The sequence below is a fragment of the Microcebus murinus genome, chromosome 12 (assembly GCF_040939455.1).
Source record: "Microcebus murinus isolate Inina chromosome 12, M.murinus_Inina_mat1.0, whole genome shotgun sequence".
Lineage (NCBI taxonomy): Eukaryota > Metazoa > Chordata > Mammalia > Primates > Cheirogaleidae > Microcebus > Microcebus murinus.
Window position 1 is genome coordinate 92,498,316 of NC_134115.1, and position 16,172 is coordinate 92,514,487.

Below are 16,172 nucleotides of genomic sequence, written 5' to 3' on the forward strand. Positions count from 1 at the left end.
GCAAGGGAGGGATGCTGGTGGGAAACTGGGGCCCGGAGCCCAGCACTGACCACACCCACAGCCTCTCTTCTGGGGCCCTGCCAGGCCTGGCTCCAGGCTGGGCTTTGAGGAGCCCGAGTGACCTCTGGGGCTCCCACCCCTCCCTTGGGGTCCTGAGCTAGAAGAAAGACGCCTTTGCTGAGCCCGTGACACCAGCCCCTCCACCCAGGCACAGTCCCAGCCCAATCGTCCCTGCCCATTCCAGATGGCCAGGGCGTTGCCCAGACCCTGGCCCCATCAAAGGCCACCCTTTGGCCCTGCACCCCGGGTGGTCTCGCCACACGGCGGCTGGCATTCTTAGTGCTGGGATTCCCATTCTGCCGAGGGCATGGAGCAGAGCGGCCCCCGGCCAGGTTGGCATGTAGGGTGTGTGAGGGTCGGAGCAGAGAGGCCAGACACTCCGTGGGGGAGCGGCAGGGGGTGGGTCTGGGGCCAGCCGAGCACTTGCCCTCCCTGGCCAGTGTCCAGGAACCAGGTGCTGACCAGCACCCCAAGCCTGGCCTGGGGGCCTCTTCTCCCTTCCACCTGCTCCCCTGCTGGGAAAGTCTCCTTTGGCCTCCACAGTCTAGACAAAGGGGGCAGCAGGGATGGCCAAGGCCCTGAGCCAGGGGGCTGGCGCTGGGCCCCATCTGAGCTCAGTTTCTCCTCTGTTTCTGGCTGGCATTCTTAGTGCTGGAATTCCCATTCTGTTTCTAGGCTTGGTGTGACAGTGGCCACCCCTGCCCTTCTCTGCCTCTGTGTCCTCACCTGTCACTGTTACGGTGCTGAGTGTGAGAAAAGACCACAGGAGTCCCAATCACAGAGAACAGCCCCGAGCCACGATGGCAGAAAGCTTTCATACCATTTCGGGTTGGGGGCTTCGTGACTAGAGGCACATAATGGGGTCAGGGCCTACGTAACTGGAGGCACATAAGTGAAGGTATTGTTTTCTACATTTTATCGTGCTCCTCCAGATGGCAGGAGCCCCGGGCCAGCCTTGAGCCCCTGCGAGAAGCAAGCGGTTTACAGAAGCAGATAGCTGACAGTCTGGGGTGCAGTAAAATGTTACAACATGCGCGTGCTGGCAGAATATGCATTCAGTTACAAGTGGATTGCTTTGCTTTCTTCTACAACCAGAACGTTATTTTAGCTGACCTCCACAGTTACCTAAGTCCAGGGCTGTGTGAGCTAGATCTGACGGAGCCCTTCATGCCGCTTGGCTTTGAGCGCCTAGGACAAGGGCAAGCCCAAGCTGGGACAGCTCTGTGGCCTTGGAGCTGACCGGTACGGCCCCCAGCCACCCAGCCCAGGCCTGGCCCAGCGCCACAGGCTGGCTGGTCCCTTATCGCCGGGAGGGAATCAATCCCACAGGCCAACCTGGTCCTGGCCACTCCGGGTCGTCGCCGCAGGCTTCACTGCACAAGAGGACGCAGCCCCTTCTTCCCTCCTGAGCCCGCAGCCTGGAACCCACGTGGCTCCTGGAGCCCGCCAGGGAGCCACTCTCCCGCCGCAGCACCCTCGGAGCCAGACTGCTTCTAGCCGGCCCCCCACGCCAGGTCCCCACCTCCGCGACTGCCCGGACAGGGTGGGAGCCTTGTGCTGCGGGGACAGGAAGAAGGGCTGAGCAACAGCCCCGGAGCGCCGGGCTGGACGCAGGCACCTGCGTTGATGACTCAGTGGCGCAGGCGTCTCTCACCTGCGCTCACCGCCGGGCCGTGGAGGGCGGTGGGCGGGGCCGGTAGCGCCCGGGGGCGGGGCCACAGTGGGCATGTCCGGACCGCCCCCCCGCCCCCGCGCCCCGCCCCGCGCTCCTACCCTTGGGTCTTGCGGCCCGGGCCGACTCTGCCCGCCGGCTTCCCGCCGTCTCTGCGTCCACGCCTGGACCTCCCGCGCGCTCGCCCATGGCCGGGAAGATGCTGTCACTGCTGCCGCCGCTGCTGCTGGCCGTGGCGGGCCTCGCCGGCATCCTGCTGCTGTGTGTCCACACGCGCGACGTCCGGGACTCGCCCTCCCTCAAGGTGCGCGCCGGGGCCGTCGGCACAGTCCCGGGCGCCGCGCGCTCGGGCCCGGGAGCAGGGCGCGGGTGGCTCGGAGCCCAAGCAGGGCCAGGCTGCTCTCGTGTGTCCGCCCGAGCCCCCGACCGCGCTCCGTTCCCACCGGGCTGGGTGGGGTCCCGGGTTCGAGGGCGGCGGCGGCGGCGCTTCCCGGGCGACGCAGTCGGTGCTGGAGCCCGAGGTCCCTGGAATCCCGCGCCCGCCACGGAGCCTGTCAGCTCGGCACGGAGGCTGTCTCCCCGATCGATCGCGGGACGCAGCCCAGCGCAGCCCCCAGCGGCACCTGGTGCCGCCTCCGCCCTGCACCACCGCCCGGAGTGCGCCGTTAGACGCGCAGCGGCTCAGAGTTTGGCCCAGCTGGAGGGCAACAGGGCCCACGGCCCCCTCGCCGCCACGCGGGTGGCCCGGACAGTGCGGGAGCTGCCCGTGAAGAGAGTTTGGCTGGGGCAGCCCCGGCTGGTCCTAAAGGGGTTGGAGCGGGCTAGCCTGGATCTCCTCCACCCCGGCTGCCTGGGGCGGCTCCTTTAACCCTTTACTGGGCTTGTGCGGGGTGGGGCGGAGAGATGAGCCCGCTGCGCCCAGGAGGGGCGTCTGAAGGGCGGAACTCGGGTGCAGGACCACCGGGTGGCGCTCGCAGAGGTGGACTGGTTGGCACGTTGGCACTCCCTGAGCCCCGGAGGGCGGGGAGGGGAGGGTTCCTTGGTGGGAGGGGGCGCTGGCACCCAGGGCCTGAGAGGCGTGGTCTCCAGCCCGGCTTTCCCTCGCGGGGTCCAGGCCCTTGCAAACGGGGTGCAGAGCTGTCTCTACTGCTGAGGCCTATCCAGCGACGCCCTGCAGCCCAGCTTCTTTCTGGCCTTGGCTCGGAGGCCTAGGGAGGGGATGTCTTCAAACAGGGCCAGCACGGATCTGAGGCCCACGCCCAGCCTCAGCTCAGCCTTCTTCCCTCGGGGCGGCTATTTCGGCACCCTCAGGTTGGGCTGAGGTCAGAGCAGAGGGAGGCGGAAGGACAGGAAGAGCAGCCCAGGTCCTCCCACAGCTAGAGCTTCCCTTCCCAAGCCTGGGCACCTCGTGTTCCCAGGAAAAAGCTCCAAATGCGGTGCTGGTACCCTCAGTCCCAGGCACAGCCCCACACAGCCTGCCCTGGCCAGTCCCAGCGTGTTGGCTTCGGGCAGGCAGAGGAAAGGAGATCAACATCGGGGCTCCTGGCCATCTTCTGGCCATTGTCTGTCCAGTCAAACTGCGTCACTGTGGTTGTCCTTGGCCTTCTCTGAGTTTCAGCAGGAAGTTTGCTACGTGATAGGCTGGGGTGGGGGAGACAAAGAGCGTGACCTCCAGGGCCCCCGGATCCCCCGGACTGACTCCCTAACCCCCGCCACCCCCCAGTATGGCATCGTGCTGGACGCTGGCTCTTCGCACACGTCCATGTTTGTCTACAAGTGGCCGGCGGATAAGGAGAATGACACAGGCATAGTGGGTCAGCACAGCTCCTGCGATGTTCAAGGTGAGGCCCCCTCAGCCCCAAACACTCCCCAGCCTGGAAGTCTGTTCGCTGTCAGGGGCCCTCTCCAGCCTTAGCCACTGCAGGCCCAGATAGTTAGGCCCCTTTGCTTGGAGCTGGGTGGGGCTCACTCCAGGCAGAAGCCCCAGAAGGGGGCTGGGACCTCTGTGCCTGGGAGGGGCTGAGGGCAGCGTGCATTCCAGAAAGGAAGCCCAGGTGGCAGGTGGAGGGTTTGGGCCTCATCCAGCCCAAGGCTGGCCTCTACACTGTAGATGGAGCAGGAGGGCCTCAGAGGCCTTGGTGGGCACATGCGGGCAGGCCCCCAGGAGGCCAGGCCATGTGGACTGCACCCAATGCTTTGTCCTAGCACCTGTGCCCACACCCACTCAGCAGGCGGCAGCCTCAGAGACTCTGGGTGGCACCTGGGTTCCTTTGTCTCCAAACCGAGTGTCTCTGGGGGCTTAAACTGGTAAAGTGTGCCACCTGGTCTTGGAGCCCTAGACCCTCAGCCTTGCTTGCCTACCGCCCACCTAGGGGCAGCTGCCCACCAGGCATGGGCCCATCTCGACCCTTCCCTCTAGGTGGGGGCATCTCCAGCTACGCAGACAACCCATCTGGGGCTGGCCAGAGTCTTGTCAAATGTCTTGAGCAGGCGCTTCGGGATGTGCCCAAAGAGAGACATGCAGGCACGCCCCTCTACCTGGGAGCCACAGCGGGCATGCGCCTGCTCAAGTGAGTGTGCCTGTCCTCTGACCTTGCTCCTGGGTCCCCACGACAGCCCCTGCACAGGGCAGGCCCGACACACCCTCAGCAGCAGCCCTGGGCCAGGACCACTCGCCGGGCAGACCCCAAGCACCCCTGCAGCAGGATCATGGCCACCTGGGGAGCAGGTGCCCTCAGAGCCTCCCTGTTTCACAGCCTGACCAGTCCAGAGGACTCAGCCCGTGTGCTGGCAGCAGTGGCACAGACACTGGCCCAGTACCCGTTTGACTTCCGAGGTGCACGCATCCTCTCAGGCCAGGACGAGGGGGTGTTTGGCTGGGTGACTGCCAACTACCTGCTGGAGAACTTCATCAAGGTGGGCCCAGGAGCCAGCCCAGTGAGCCAGGGGGTGTGGACGCCCACCCACCTGCTGACCCAAACTCCACTCTCCACAGTGCGGCTGGGTGGGCCAGTGGTTCCGGCCGAGGAAGGGGACGCTGGGGGCCATGGACCTGGGGGGTGCCTCCACACAGATCACCTTCGAGACAGCCAGTCCAGCTGAGGACCCAGCCAATGAGGTCCAGCTGCGGCTCTACGGCCACCGTTACCGCGTGTACACCCACAGCTTCCTCTGCTATGGCCGCGACCAGATGCTCCAGAGACTGCTGGCCAGTGCCCTCCAGGTGCCCCTCCACCCCGCTCTCCCACACTGCGCTGCCCCCTCCTGGCGGGTTGAGCCGAGGTGCCTGTGTAGGGCAGAGGCTGGACACTGCCCAGATGGAGGAGGGCTTCTCCAGGCTGGGATTTCAATCTGCTGGAGGGACAGGAGGGCAGGGCCCTGGCGTGTGCAAGGGGCCCATCCTACCGAGGGCTGGATGGGCCCCGGAAGGTGGACCCTGGGGAGTGGGTGGGGCAGAACAGTTCTGATAAGCTTTGGGCCTGTTTGCTTCCTGGTTCTGAAGGAAGGAAGGAAAGAAGCGCCAGGCACAGCTCTCAGAGGGCCTTGAACGCCTGGCCAAAGCATTTGGTGCTTGTCCAGCAGGCAACGGGGAGCCACGGATGGCTCCTGAGCACAAAAGTGACGTTGCCATAGTTGTGGGAGATTGACCAGGCAGGTCCTCTGGGGTGGGTGTGGTGCCACCCAGTCACCCTGGTGACCCCCCCAGACCCATGGCTTCCACCCCTGCTGGCCGAGGGGCTACTCTACCCAAGTGCTGCTCCAGGATGTGTACCAGTCACCATGCACCGTGGCCCTGCGGCCCCAGGGCTTCGACAGCAGAGCCAGGGTCTACCTTGAGGGGAGGAGCGACCCCACGCTGTGCCGTGACCTCGTCTCCACGCTCTTCAGCTTCTCCTGCCGTTTCTCCCGGTGCTCCTTCAATGGGGTCTCCCAGCCCCCCGTGGCTGGGAACTTTATCGTGAGTCCAGGCAGACAGGGGTTTTGGCGGGTGCCCTGAGCACCAGGGGCCTGGCCACAGTGTGACTGTGCCCACAGGCCTTCTCTGCCTTTTTCTACACCGTGGACTTCCTGAGGACTGTGATGGGGCTGCCCGTGGCCACCCTGCAGCAGCTGGAGGCAGCCGCAGTGACCGTGTGCAGCCAGACCTGGGCTGAGGTGAAGCCTGCTCCTCTCCTCCTCCAGGGCTGGACCTCGGGGCTCAGCCGGCCCCCTCCCCAGTCAGCCGCCTCCCCAGTCAGCGGGGAGGGGCCGTGGCAGGCGCTGCAGACCACAGCAGTGGCCGCGCTGCAGCTGGGAGCTGGGAGCCAGGAGAACCAGGGTTCCAGGTCTCCCTCACACCTGACCCTACATCCAAGACCTAGAGGGTGGAGGGGAAAGCTGGGGCCAAGGCCTTGTGGCAGGAAGAGGCTTGGAGCAGACAGAGCAGAGGAGTGTGGCTGGGCAAGGAGGAGGTGGGGAGTGGCCAGCCATGGAGAAGTAGGATTCAGGAGAGACTCAGCAGGTAGAACTGGCAGGGGTTGGGGTCCGGGAGCGAGGGGTTGAAGACAACACCCAGGTTTCTGGCTTCTGCCACGGGTCAGACGCTGGTACCTTGCAAGGAAAGATGGAGAAGTTTGGGTACGTGGAGGGTGAGGTGACCACAGGAGGCTCTGGGAGAAACGTGGGAGCATCTGCAGGACTTGGGTGGTGACAGAGGCCCCTTCCTGTCCTCTCTGTGCGTGTCTCAGGCAGACCAGGGGTGTGCGTGTGGGGGAGGGGCAGGAGGCAAGCCCCGTGCTGGCCGTCCGGGCGCAGGTGCTGGCTGCAGAGGGATGGGCGAGGTGCCGCTGCGGGGGATGCCCCCTTGGACTCGGTCTTGCTGTGCCGTGTGCGTGGGGAGGGCGCAGCGCGCCGCCAGCCACCTCTCCCGCGGGCCGAGACCTCTTGGTGGTCGCCAGCCAACGGTCTTCCGCCCGCGTCCCAGCTGCAGGCTCGGGCGCCAGGGCAGCGGGCTCATCTGGCCGACTACTGCGCGGGGGCCACATTCGTGCATCAGCTGCTGAGCCGGGGCTACGGCTTTGACGAGAGCACCTTCGGCGGCGTGGCCTTCCAGAAGAAGGTAGGGGCCGGCGGGGCGCGGCGGGGGGCGGCCCCGGAGTGGAGGCCACGCCCCGGCGCTGAGGCCACGCCCCTCGCCCGCAGGCCGGGGACACGGCCGTCGGCTGGGCGCTCGGCTACATGCTCAACCTGACCAACCTGATCCCCGCCGAACCGCCGGCGCTGCGCAAGGGCACGTATTTCGGCTCCTGGGTCGTCTTGCTGCTGCTCTTCTCCGCAATGCTCCTGGCCGCGCTCTGCCTGCTGCTGCTCCAGGTGTGCGCCGCCGACGACGACTAGTCGCCAGGCGGCATCTAGGCGCGGGTGCGTGCCGCTGCCCCACCGCTGCGCCCCACCGCTGCGCCCCACCGCTGCGCCCCACAGCTGCGCCCCGCCGCCGCGCCGCCCCACCCGGAGTCCCCCTCCACCACCCTACCCTGGGCCCCCTGCGCTCCCTCCCCACCCTGCCCCACCCCTGCGTCCCCCTCTCCCAGCCCTCCTCCAACCCAGCCTTGCGTCCCCCACCCCTCCACCCCACCCCTGCGTCTCCCACCCTTCCCTCACCCCTCCACACGATCCCCTGTGTCCTCCCACCCTTCCCCCACCCCTCCACACGATCCCCTGTGTCCTCCCACCCCTCCACTCCACTCCCTTGGGTCCCCCCACCTGCCGTGTCCCCACGTCCCTCCACCCCACCCTCAGCATCTCCGGGCCTAAGGGGAGGGGTGTCGAACCAAGACTGAGACTGGCGCCCACACCCACAGGGAGCCGGGTTGGGGAAAGGAGCCCCCTCCGGCCTGGGCTTGGCCCCAGGCTTTGTGCTTCTCTCCGCTTCCTGGGGAGTGGGGAATCCCTGGGCTTGTGACTCAGGGCTGGGTCTCTGGGGAACGGGGCCTCTATTCCCATAATCAGGCTCCTCGGAGCCCCCCCCCTTTGGGGAGTCTGGGTCTGCATTGGAGGGAGGGCCAGAGCCCACAGGCTGGGAGCCAGCCCAGTGCCTTCTTGTACAAATTTTGTAATAAAAAGTTTTTCCTGGAACAGCGAAAGGCGAGTGCATCTTTCCTGTTGCCTGCCCCCCTTCTTCCAGCTGTGCTGGCCCCACAGGCCTGCCCCTGTCCCCAGGGTGGACCCCAGCTCCTCCCACTTCCCCCCTCTCTGGGCCCAGACCCGGGGCGCTGGCTGCTCCCCTGCCCTGTCGTGGTGTCCCAGGGCAGCTGCAGGCTGACTAGCTTAAAGGGGCGTCCCTGAGTCTTTTCCCGCTGCCAGAGCCCCACGACCCCCATCCGCATCCGTGACCTAGGTGGGACTGGAGGCTGGGCCCTAAGCTAGAGTAGGGCAAAGGGGAGGTTAGCGTGGTAGGGGCCTGGGAGGCGGGGGATGGGGAGGCAGAGCTGAGGCAGCTGCCTAAGGTGCAGTCAGCACCGTTGGGGACTGTGGAGGCAGGGCCAGCCCCGGAGGAGGTGGTGTGGGACGGGAGACGAGGGCAGGGCCCCATCCTAGGAAGGGATGAGCTTCACAACGAGCCCCGATCTGGAGCCAAGCCACGCAACGGCTCTGCGACACCTTGCCCCTCTCACCTGGGTACTGAGTTTTCTGCGCCCGCCCGGGGCAGGAGGCACCCGGGGCTCCCGCAGCGCCTCCCCCAGCGCTGTTTTCTCCAGGATGGGGAGGCGCGGGCTTGGCGACGCGGCTACTTCTCCCACCACCCACCTTTCTGGGAAGTGAGCTCAGACACTATTTCTGTCTGACCGGTGCCTGTGGGGTGTGTGTGTGTAGGGGGGGGCGACGGTTCTTATTCTGCGCACCCCGCACACCATTCTGCCATTTCTTTTTCTTCTTCTTTTTTATTTTTTTCTTTCTGCCATTTCTTGAGCCATTTCTCGAAGCCGATGGGTTCTGAGACTCCAAGGAGAGGAGGCACCGGGCTGCGGGGGCTCATCGTGTTCTCTTAATGACTGAGCAAGAGGGAGGTTTCCCGGTGTGTGTGTGAGGGGGGTTGCTCTCCGGAGGCCACGGGTGAGGTGTACGGAGCGCATCCCCTGGCTGCTGGTTGTGTGGGGCCCCAGGGAGCTAAAAGGCGGTCACCTGGGGACCGTGAACACCTTGGACAGCTCCCAACCGGCTGTCAGCAGCCGCCGCAGGTCACTTTGCCCCCTGGCGGCCTCACTGAGAGCGGCAGTCAGGACCCGGCTGGCTCTGCGCCTGTGTTTGTTTTACGCGTGTGTTTCTGAGTGCCCCAGTGCCTCTTGGGCACACCTGTGCATCCCGGTGCACCTGTGTGTCTGCGCCTGTTCCTGCGTTCCTGTGCGCTCCCGCCTCTAGGCCGGAGCCAATCCTCCGCTCCATAGGGGTGGGGGTGAGGGCCGGCAGACAGCGGAGAGGCATGGAGGGAGCGCGTCCCAGGAAAGCCCCTGGCCAATGCCAGCCGGATTTCTGGGGAACGAGGAAGGATCCGGCGCAGAGGCCGCAGGAGCCGAGGCGCCCCAGGCCTGGAGAGGCCGGGAGGAGAGAGGAGACCAGAGCTGGAGGGAGGGGGGGTGGGGGCCAAGCCTGGAGGCGCCGTCCCGCCCCCGCAGGTGCGGTGCGCAGGCGCACTTCCCGCGCGAGCCTCACTCCGCTCCACCATCCCGGATCCTTTGCCGCAGCGTCAGCAGCGCCGCCGCCTTCTTTTCCTCTTCCTCCTCCTCTTCGGCCTCCGCCTCCTCTTCCTCCTCCACCCCTCCCTCTCCTCCGCGTCTCCCGAAGCGGCGCCGGGAGCCCGCGCCGAGTCCCGGACCGTGCGGTGCCATGCTGCCCCGGCGGCGGCGCTGAAGGATGGCGACGCCGGTCCCTCCGCCCGCGCCGCGGCACCTGCGGCTGCTGCGGCTGCTGCTGTCGGGCCTTGTCCTCGGCTTGGCCCTGCGCGGGGCCGCCGCCGCCGCCAGCCGCCCGGGTGAGCGAGAGCGCTCGGCGCAGGCCGCGGGGCGCCCCGGGCCCGGGATCGCCAGGCCAGAGCCGGGCTTCCCAGTGCCTCCGTCACCCTCGCAGCGGCCGGCCTCGCTCGCTCAGGCCGCAGGCCCCGCAGGCCCCGCAGGCCCCGCAGGCCCGGTGCGCGCCGGCCCCGCCTTGCCCGGACGGGATACGTAGGCGCGACTGGGAGGGCGCGGCGCCAGGACCGCCGGGGGCTCCGAAATGGGCCCTCTCCGCGTTCCTGGAAGCGAACCTGAAGTCCACGCGCTGCTTCTAGTTCCTTCGCTGCTTGTTTTTGTCTCTGGGTCCGTGAGCCTGTCTGTGTCTCAGGTTTTCTCTGCGGTGATCTGGCTTTGGGGCCGGCCGCGGGGTCTGTCCAGTGCGCGTCTTTGCGTGTGTTTCCGTGTGTCGCTGCGGCCCCTGCGGGTGCCGGGCCGAGTCTGGGTGCCTGCGGGCCCAGGCCGCGTCTGACTTGGAGTGGGAGTTGCAGCTGGTCCTCATGTCTCGGTGATGTCGCGCACACGCCTTGCTTTGCCTGCCGTGGAGGGGTCTGAAAGTCTCTAGACACGGACAGTCTGTCCCAGGCTCAGGGTCTCATTCTAACTTCAACAGGGGGAGGCTGTTCTAGCCTCGGCTTCCTCCTCCACCCCCTGCCCTCGAGGGCACTGGCCATTCTGTCTTCTGGACGAAGGGCTGCAGGTAGACTCTGTAGGACAGTGGCCAGCCCAGGGTCCTGGGGGCCCTCCCCGCCTCACAAACCGGCACAGAGGCTCCAGGCAGCGCAGGTTTGCAGGGACCCAGGATCCAAAGCTCACCACCTTTTCCTGAGGGGGCTGAACTGGGAGACTCAGTTCTCCCGGCAGCCCTGTAGGAGAGGTGCTGTTAGTCCACTTTATAGACCAGGAAACTGAGGCACAGAGAAGTTAAGTGACTGGTATACGGCACAACTGGGATGCCAACCTGGGCAGTCTGGTTCTGTGGGTGCCACCTGAAGAGGCCAGAGCAAGGCAGGCTTCCTCCCGGGCACAGTGCCCCCCGACGGGGCGTTGGCATGACCAGGAGGGGCTCTGAGGAGGCCTAGGGCAGGAGTGTGCCTGGCCGGCGTGGCAGAGGCTGCCTCTTCAGGAAATGGTAGTGCAGTGGCTGTGCGGAGCCCGGGGTGGCCAGGTGCCGTCCCTCAGCTGTGCCCTCTGCAGCTTTATGTCATCTGATTGGGAGACCTGGCAGGGCCCCTCCCTAGGCAGCCCTCCCACCCCAGCGCCCGGTGCCTGGGAGGGCCCTCGGGCAGCCCAGATGTGCCAGCCACTCTCCAGCTGCCATTGTTCCCGGGACCTCCTCCCCAACCCAAGGTTGGAGGGCAGGCTTCCTCTCCAAGACCAAGCAGCCACATCGTCCTGGGCTGGGGCCTGGGGGGCTCAGGGGGCCCCTGGAATCCAGACTCCAGAGCTGCTTTGTACCCTGTGGCCTGGTGGACTCTGGGTTATCAGCACGGGAGGGGGGGACCATCTGACTCTCCAGAAGCCCAGCTGGTGGGTGGGGCCAGGCGGCCCTGCTGGCCCAGGCTTAATGTTTAACGAGCCCAAGCCCCAGGCCCAGCCCATGGATGATGTAGGCTGCTGATCCAGGCTGGGTTGCAGGGGGATGCCTGGCATTGGAGCCTGTGCCCACCTGCCGCTGGGGTTGCTGGGACTTCCTCGAAGGGATGTCTACAGCCTGGAGGCTCTGAGTGTCAGGTTACCAAGGAAACCAAGCCAGGTCAGCTAAGGTCCCCCATGTCTGCCAGGGCCCCAGTGGCCCTGCTTGTTGTGTGGGACAGGGGCTGGGCAGAGAGCAAAGATCCTGGTTGGCCAGAGACACCTCTACCCTAGGCCCCCCAAGCAGGGTTGGAGGTCCTGTGAGTATCCCCCCACCCCCCCGGCTCCCACTGGCTCACTGTGGCTAAGGCCTTGGGACATTCCTTAGCTTGAAGGCAACTCAACTTCTGTATCCCAGAGGGGAAACTGAGGCAGCAAGGGTCACTGTCACCCATCTGCCAGCATCAGGATGGGACCAGTTGGCCATGTGTGTGAGCAGGACACCATGGTCTGGGCTCTTCACCAGGGAGATGAAAGTGTGGTTGGGACCTCGGGAAGTAGGCCCTGGCCTGCAGTCCCCAGCACTGCTAAGCTCAGGCCTCCTGAAGACCTGGGGTGCCACCTGGCCCCCTGACTGTGGATCCTTATGGTGTGGCTGTAGGAGTGACCCAGCCTGGGTTCTGTGTCCGAAGCAGGTGAGGGCAAGCAGACTCTATCCTAGGTCTCCTCTGTGCCTTGGGGACAAGCCAGAGGCTAGACAAGGACCTCGACCATCTTCTGGGCTGGGTACTTGTTCTGTGATGGGCTTGTGGGGGCAGCCCCGACATGTGGGAGAGGCGGCTGGCCAGCCCTTTGCTGCTCCTGAGAGGCCTGGGCCCTACCCTCTGGGGCTCCCAATCTGGACGGAGGGTCCAGGATCACTTGGGACATGCTGAGACCAGAGGCTGGACTCGGAGGGCTGTGCGGCCCTGCCCAGGAGAGCTCAGTGGGGCAGGGGCAGTGAGGGAGGGTCAGTTTTCCTAGAGGGCTGGATGGGCCCTGGAAGGTGGACCCTGGGGAGTGGGTGGGGCAGAACAGTTCTGATAAGCTTTGGGCCTGTTTGCTTCCTGGTTCTGAGCCCAGGCAGGAGGGAGGAAGGGCCTGCCCAGAACAATGGCCACAGCCAGGCCTGGCCAGCGCTGGGGGGAGGGGCAGGGGTGGCTGTGCAGGGCCTCTGTGTGCAGGGCCGTGATCCCGCCCTGCCCTGCTTCCTTCCCAGATGTGGCTGCCTGCCCTGGGAGCCTGGACTGTGCCCTGAAGAGGCGGGCGAGGTGTCCCCCAGGGGCACACGCCTGTGGGCCCTGCCTGCAGCCCTTCCTTGAGGACCAGCAAGGGCTCTGCGTGCCCAGGGTGCGACGGCCGCCCGGTACGGGAGAGCAGAAATGCAGGGAAGTCGATGGGGGAGATGTCCTCCCTCCCTCCCTTCCCCACGCTGACGCCGCGTTCGCATCTATCCCTAGGGTTAGAGTCCCAGGCCTCAGCTCCCAGCTCGGTGACAGTGGTCACCAGGTCCCTGTGCGTGTGGGCGCTTGGGTCGAGAGCTTGGAGGACCCTCATGTCACTCTCCAAGTAGCCTCCCAGCCCTTTCCAGATGGTGCCGGCACAGAGCCTGGAGCTGGACTGAGGCCTGGGGCAGTTAGCGCCCCCAGGGCAAGGGATGCTGGGGAGAAAGGCTGGGGTGGCCTGGGAGGGGGGAGAGGGGAGGGTCAGAGTCCCCCAGGCCTGGGCCCCACAGAGTCTGCCCATAACACCTCTAGGCACCCACACCCCCACTCCCTGGGCACCTGTGCACCGCTTCCCTGTCCATCCACTGGGTGACAAAGGTTTGAGAGCACTGGGGCACCCGCCCGCTGGAGCCTGGGGCCTGTTGGGACGGCTGAGAGGTGCTGGTTGTGTGGCCAGCGGGGCCTTCCTGGGAGGGGTGTGGAAGAGGGCACTGAGAAGCGAGCAGGTCCTTTTTTGGTGTTGTGTGTGGGTTACCTGGGAGCTTCTGTCTGGATTGTGGGGGCCAGTGGGGGCCCAGCCAGCAGCCCCGCCTGCGACAACTGCCCTCCCTGTCTCCTGGTGACTGGGGAGGGGCCTGGATGCTTGGGCTTGCTTTGGCCGCTCCCCACTCCTTGGGGAGTCGCTGCCCCCCTCTCAGCCAGAGAAGGTGTTTGGAGGTGGGGAAGGGGTCTTGGCTCAGTGCTCTGCCTATCCCTTTATGGACAACTCTGGGGTTAGAGACCCTGTGCCCTTCGGCCTGGTCTTTGCACATTTCTCTAGCTCCTTCTCCCCTGGCCACCCTCACTCCCCATGAGCTGCTGCTCATGGAAGGCCCCCCCCATGTCACCATGGCAGCCCAGGATGGAGAGGGGTATACAGGCTGGTACCCTGTCCTCAGGCCACCAGCGCCCCGGGGGAGCAAGGAGGGAGAAGGGAGGGCCTGGCTCCTGGACGGGCCTCTTGGCCCTGGGAGGCCACCTGCAGCTGTGCTGTCCTGAGGGGCTGGGGCCTCTCTCCTCCTGATGGCCCCTCACTCTCCCCAGGGGAGGACCGACCCCAGCCCAGACTGGAAGATGAGATCGACTTCCTGGCCCAGGAACTCGCCCGGAAGGAGGCCGGACACTCAAGTCTCCCAGCCCCGCCCCTGCCCGAGGCTGGGCAGCAGCTCCCGGAGGCTGGTGAGACCCCCCTCCCCGCCCCCACATCCTTGACTCCCCTCCCCGCCCCCACATCCTTGACCCCCCGCCTGCCCCTGTTCTAACCAGCCCTCTGTCTCAGCAGCCACTGTGGGATTCTCAGAGCGGGGCCAAGGACCCAAGCCCGGCCGCCCCTCTGCGGGGCGGGGAGCCCGCACGCCCACGCCCAGCACCGCCTGGGGCTCCCCTGTGTCCTCCGGGCCAGTGCACATGGCGCCCCTGGAGCCCCGGGGCGGGCGCGGCGACGGCCTCGCCCTCGGTAGGTCACGGCCAGGGCGGGCGCGGGAGGGCTCCCCCCCCCCCGGAAGGCCGCCCTGACCGCGCCCCTCCCGCAGTGCTGATCGTGGCGTTCTGCGTGGCCGGCGCGGCCGCCCTCGCCGTGGCGGGCGTCTGCTGGTGCAGGTGAGCGCAGTGGCGGGCGGCGGCCAGGGCGGGGCGCCCGTGAGCGCGTGCGAGGTCTCAGGCCCCCTCCCCGCAGGCTGCAGCACGAGATCCGCCTGACCCAGAAGGCAGACTACGCGGCCCCCAAGCCCCCCGGCTCGCCCGCGGAGCCCCGGATTTCGATTTCGGTGAGTGGCCGCTCCCCAGCCGCACGGCTCCTGCCGCCTCCCGCTGTGGCCTGACCCTTACCCTCTGCCCCACAGCCCGGGGACCAGCGGCTGGCACACAGCGCCGAGATGTACCACTACCAGCACCAGAGGCAGCAGATGCTGTGCCTGGAGCGGTGAGCGCCCCTCCCCCACCCTGCACCGTCCGCCCCTCCCCCACCCGGCACCGTCCCCCCCCCCCCAGCCCTGTCTAAGGTACCCCGCCGCCCCCATCCCCTAGTCCCTGCCGCTGTGGCCTGAGCACCCACTTCCCATCTGGGCCACTGGCACCTGGAGGGTGCGGGGAGGACCCAGCCATCCCGCCCCCCCACCCAGGCATAAAGAGCCCAAGGAGCTGGACTCGGCCTCCTCGGACGAGGAGAACGAAGATGGAGACTTCACGGTGTACGAGTGCCCGGGCCTGGCCCCGGTGAGTGCGGCATGGGGGAGGGGTGTGCCAGCCCATGGGTGGGGGGACGCTCCCCAGCAGGGTGTCCCCCACTCCCACCACGGCGCTGCCCGCCTAGCACCCGCCCACCTTCGCAGACCGGGGAGATGGAGGTGCGCAACCCCCTGTTCGACCACGCCTCGCTGTCCGTGGCCCCGCCCAGCCCGTGCTCGCCGTCTGCACCGCCGCCGCCGCAGTGACCGGAGGCCAGCGATGCCCACGTGTTCCCGCCACCCGGGACGGGGCGGGCGGCATCGCCCACCAAGAAGAACGCGAACGCGCTCTGATGCTGTCTGCCTGTGGCTGGGGCATGGGGTGCTGGGCCCGGAACCCCTTGCCAGGGAGACCCCTCCTTTGTGCCGGGAGACTTCTGCCCCCCTTGTGCCTCTCCTGTTTGGTTTGGACCCCCAAACTGGAGGGGGAAGGGAGAACCCTAGAGCCCAGGCATGGACAGGGAATTTGGGAGACAAAAGCCAATTAAAGTACATTTCAAACCTGTGCCTTGTGGGTGTGTCCCAGACGTGGGTTAGTCCTCGGCCACCCCCACTCTCCATCCGGGGTGGATGGACCTTTGAGTGGGGGTCCAGGGCCTTCTACACTCCCAGAGAGAGGGGGCTCTCTGTCCCCTACTTAGGAAGACCCTCCTGTGGAGGCTGGGGGAGGGGCAGAGAGAGGAGGGTCCCTATCCCCCTGCTCAGGTGAGCAGAAGGTGGGAGGAACAAGACCGCGGGCAGTGAGTGTGGGTTTCACACGGGGACCACACGGACCCCTGGGCCCTGCTGCGTATGTGGGAAGGAGGCATGCCAGGCAGGTAGACCCAGGTGGGCCAGGTGAGGGAGTGAGATGCCAGGGCCCCCGAATGCCTGGGGCTGGATTGGCCCCCCATCCCCCCACACTGAGGAGACGGGAGGCAAGTCGGAGAATGGACTGTGAGGTCAAAGGCACCAGGCTGGGTGCAGTTCCAGCTTCAGGGGCCAAACCTGTGTGTCCCCCTGAGGCCAGGGAGTGGGGAGGATTGGGTCAGAAGTCCAGACTCCCAGCCAGTCCTGATATGGGAAAGGTAAGGCCAGTCTGGGACAGCCAGGT

General features: G+C 66.6%; 2 protein-coding genes across 3 annotated transcripts; both read left to right on the top strand.

Moving 5' to 3' along the window:
• The first annotated feature begins 1,832 nt into the window (after positions 1–1,832).
• On the top strand, positions 1,833–7,150 carry ENTPD2 (ectonucleoside triphosphate diphosphohydrolase 2). The gene is made up of 9 exons (XM_012784507.3): positions 1,833–2,036; positions 3,456–3,573; positions 4,152–4,302; positions 4,489–4,648; positions 4,728–4,955; positions 5,439–5,690; positions 5,768–5,887; positions 6,696–6,830; positions 6,914–7,150. The coding sequence occupies exons 1-9, from the start codon at positions 1,920–1,922 to the stop codon at positions 7,106–7,108; spliced, it is 1,476 nt and encodes a 491-aa protein (XP_012639961.1). The 5' UTR covers positions 1,833–1,919; the 3' UTR covers positions 7,109–7,150.
• A 2,241-nt stretch (positions 7,151–9,391) lies between these two features.
• On the top strand, positions 9,392–15,584 carry NPDC1 (neural proliferation, differentiation and control 1). Of its 2 annotated transcripts, none has more exons than XM_020289571.2 (9): positions 9,392–9,740; positions 12,590–12,736; positions 13,899–14,033; positions 14,134–14,310; positions 14,387–14,453; positions 14,530–14,620; positions 14,696–14,775; positions 14,975–15,068; positions 15,185–15,584. In XM_020289571.2, the coding sequence occupies exons 1-9, from the start codon at positions 9,623–9,625 to the stop codon at positions 15,284–15,286; spliced, it is 1,011 nt and encodes a 336-aa protein (XP_020145160.1). In that variant the 5' UTR covers positions 9,392–9,622; the 3' UTR covers positions 15,287–15,584. The 2 variants fall into 2 exon arrangements, with proteins under 2 accessions (XP_020145160.1, XP_020145161.1); XM_020289572.2 differs by having other exon boundaries at positions 9,393–9,740; positions 14,137–14,310.
• Positions 15,585–16,172: the final 588 nt, after the last annotated feature.

What these genes read in the sequence shown, in the direction of transcription:
- ENTPD2 (XM_012784507.3), top strand. Translation starts at nt 1,920, where the DNA reads ATGGCCGGGAAGATGCTGTCACTGCTGCCGCCGCTGCTGCTGGCCGTG. An exon ending in GCGGGCATGCGCCTGCTCAA is followed by an intron (nt 4,303 to 4,488) that starts GTGAGTGTGCCT and finishes CCTGTTTCACAG; the next exon opens with CCTGACCAGTCCAGAGGACT. An exon ending in CCGTGGCTGGGAACTTTATC is followed by an intron (nt 5,691 to 5,767) that starts GTGAGTCCAGGC and finishes CTGTGCCCACAG; the next exon opens with GCCTTCTCTGCCTTTTTCTA.
- NPDC1 (XM_020289571.2), top strand. Translation starts at nt 9,623, where the DNA reads ATGGCGACGCCGGTCCCTCCGCCCGCGCCGCGGCACCTGCGGCTGCTG. An exon ending in GCAGCAGCTCCCGGAGGCTG is followed by an intron (nt 14,034 to 14,133) that starts GTGAGACCCCCC and finishes CCTCTGTCTCAG; the next exon opens with CAGCCACTGTGGGATTCTCA. An exon ending in CAGATGCTGTGCCTGGAGCG is followed by an intron (nt 14,776 to 14,974) that starts GTGAGCGCCCCT and finishes CCCCCCACCCAG; the next exon opens with GCATAAAGAGCCCAAGGAGC.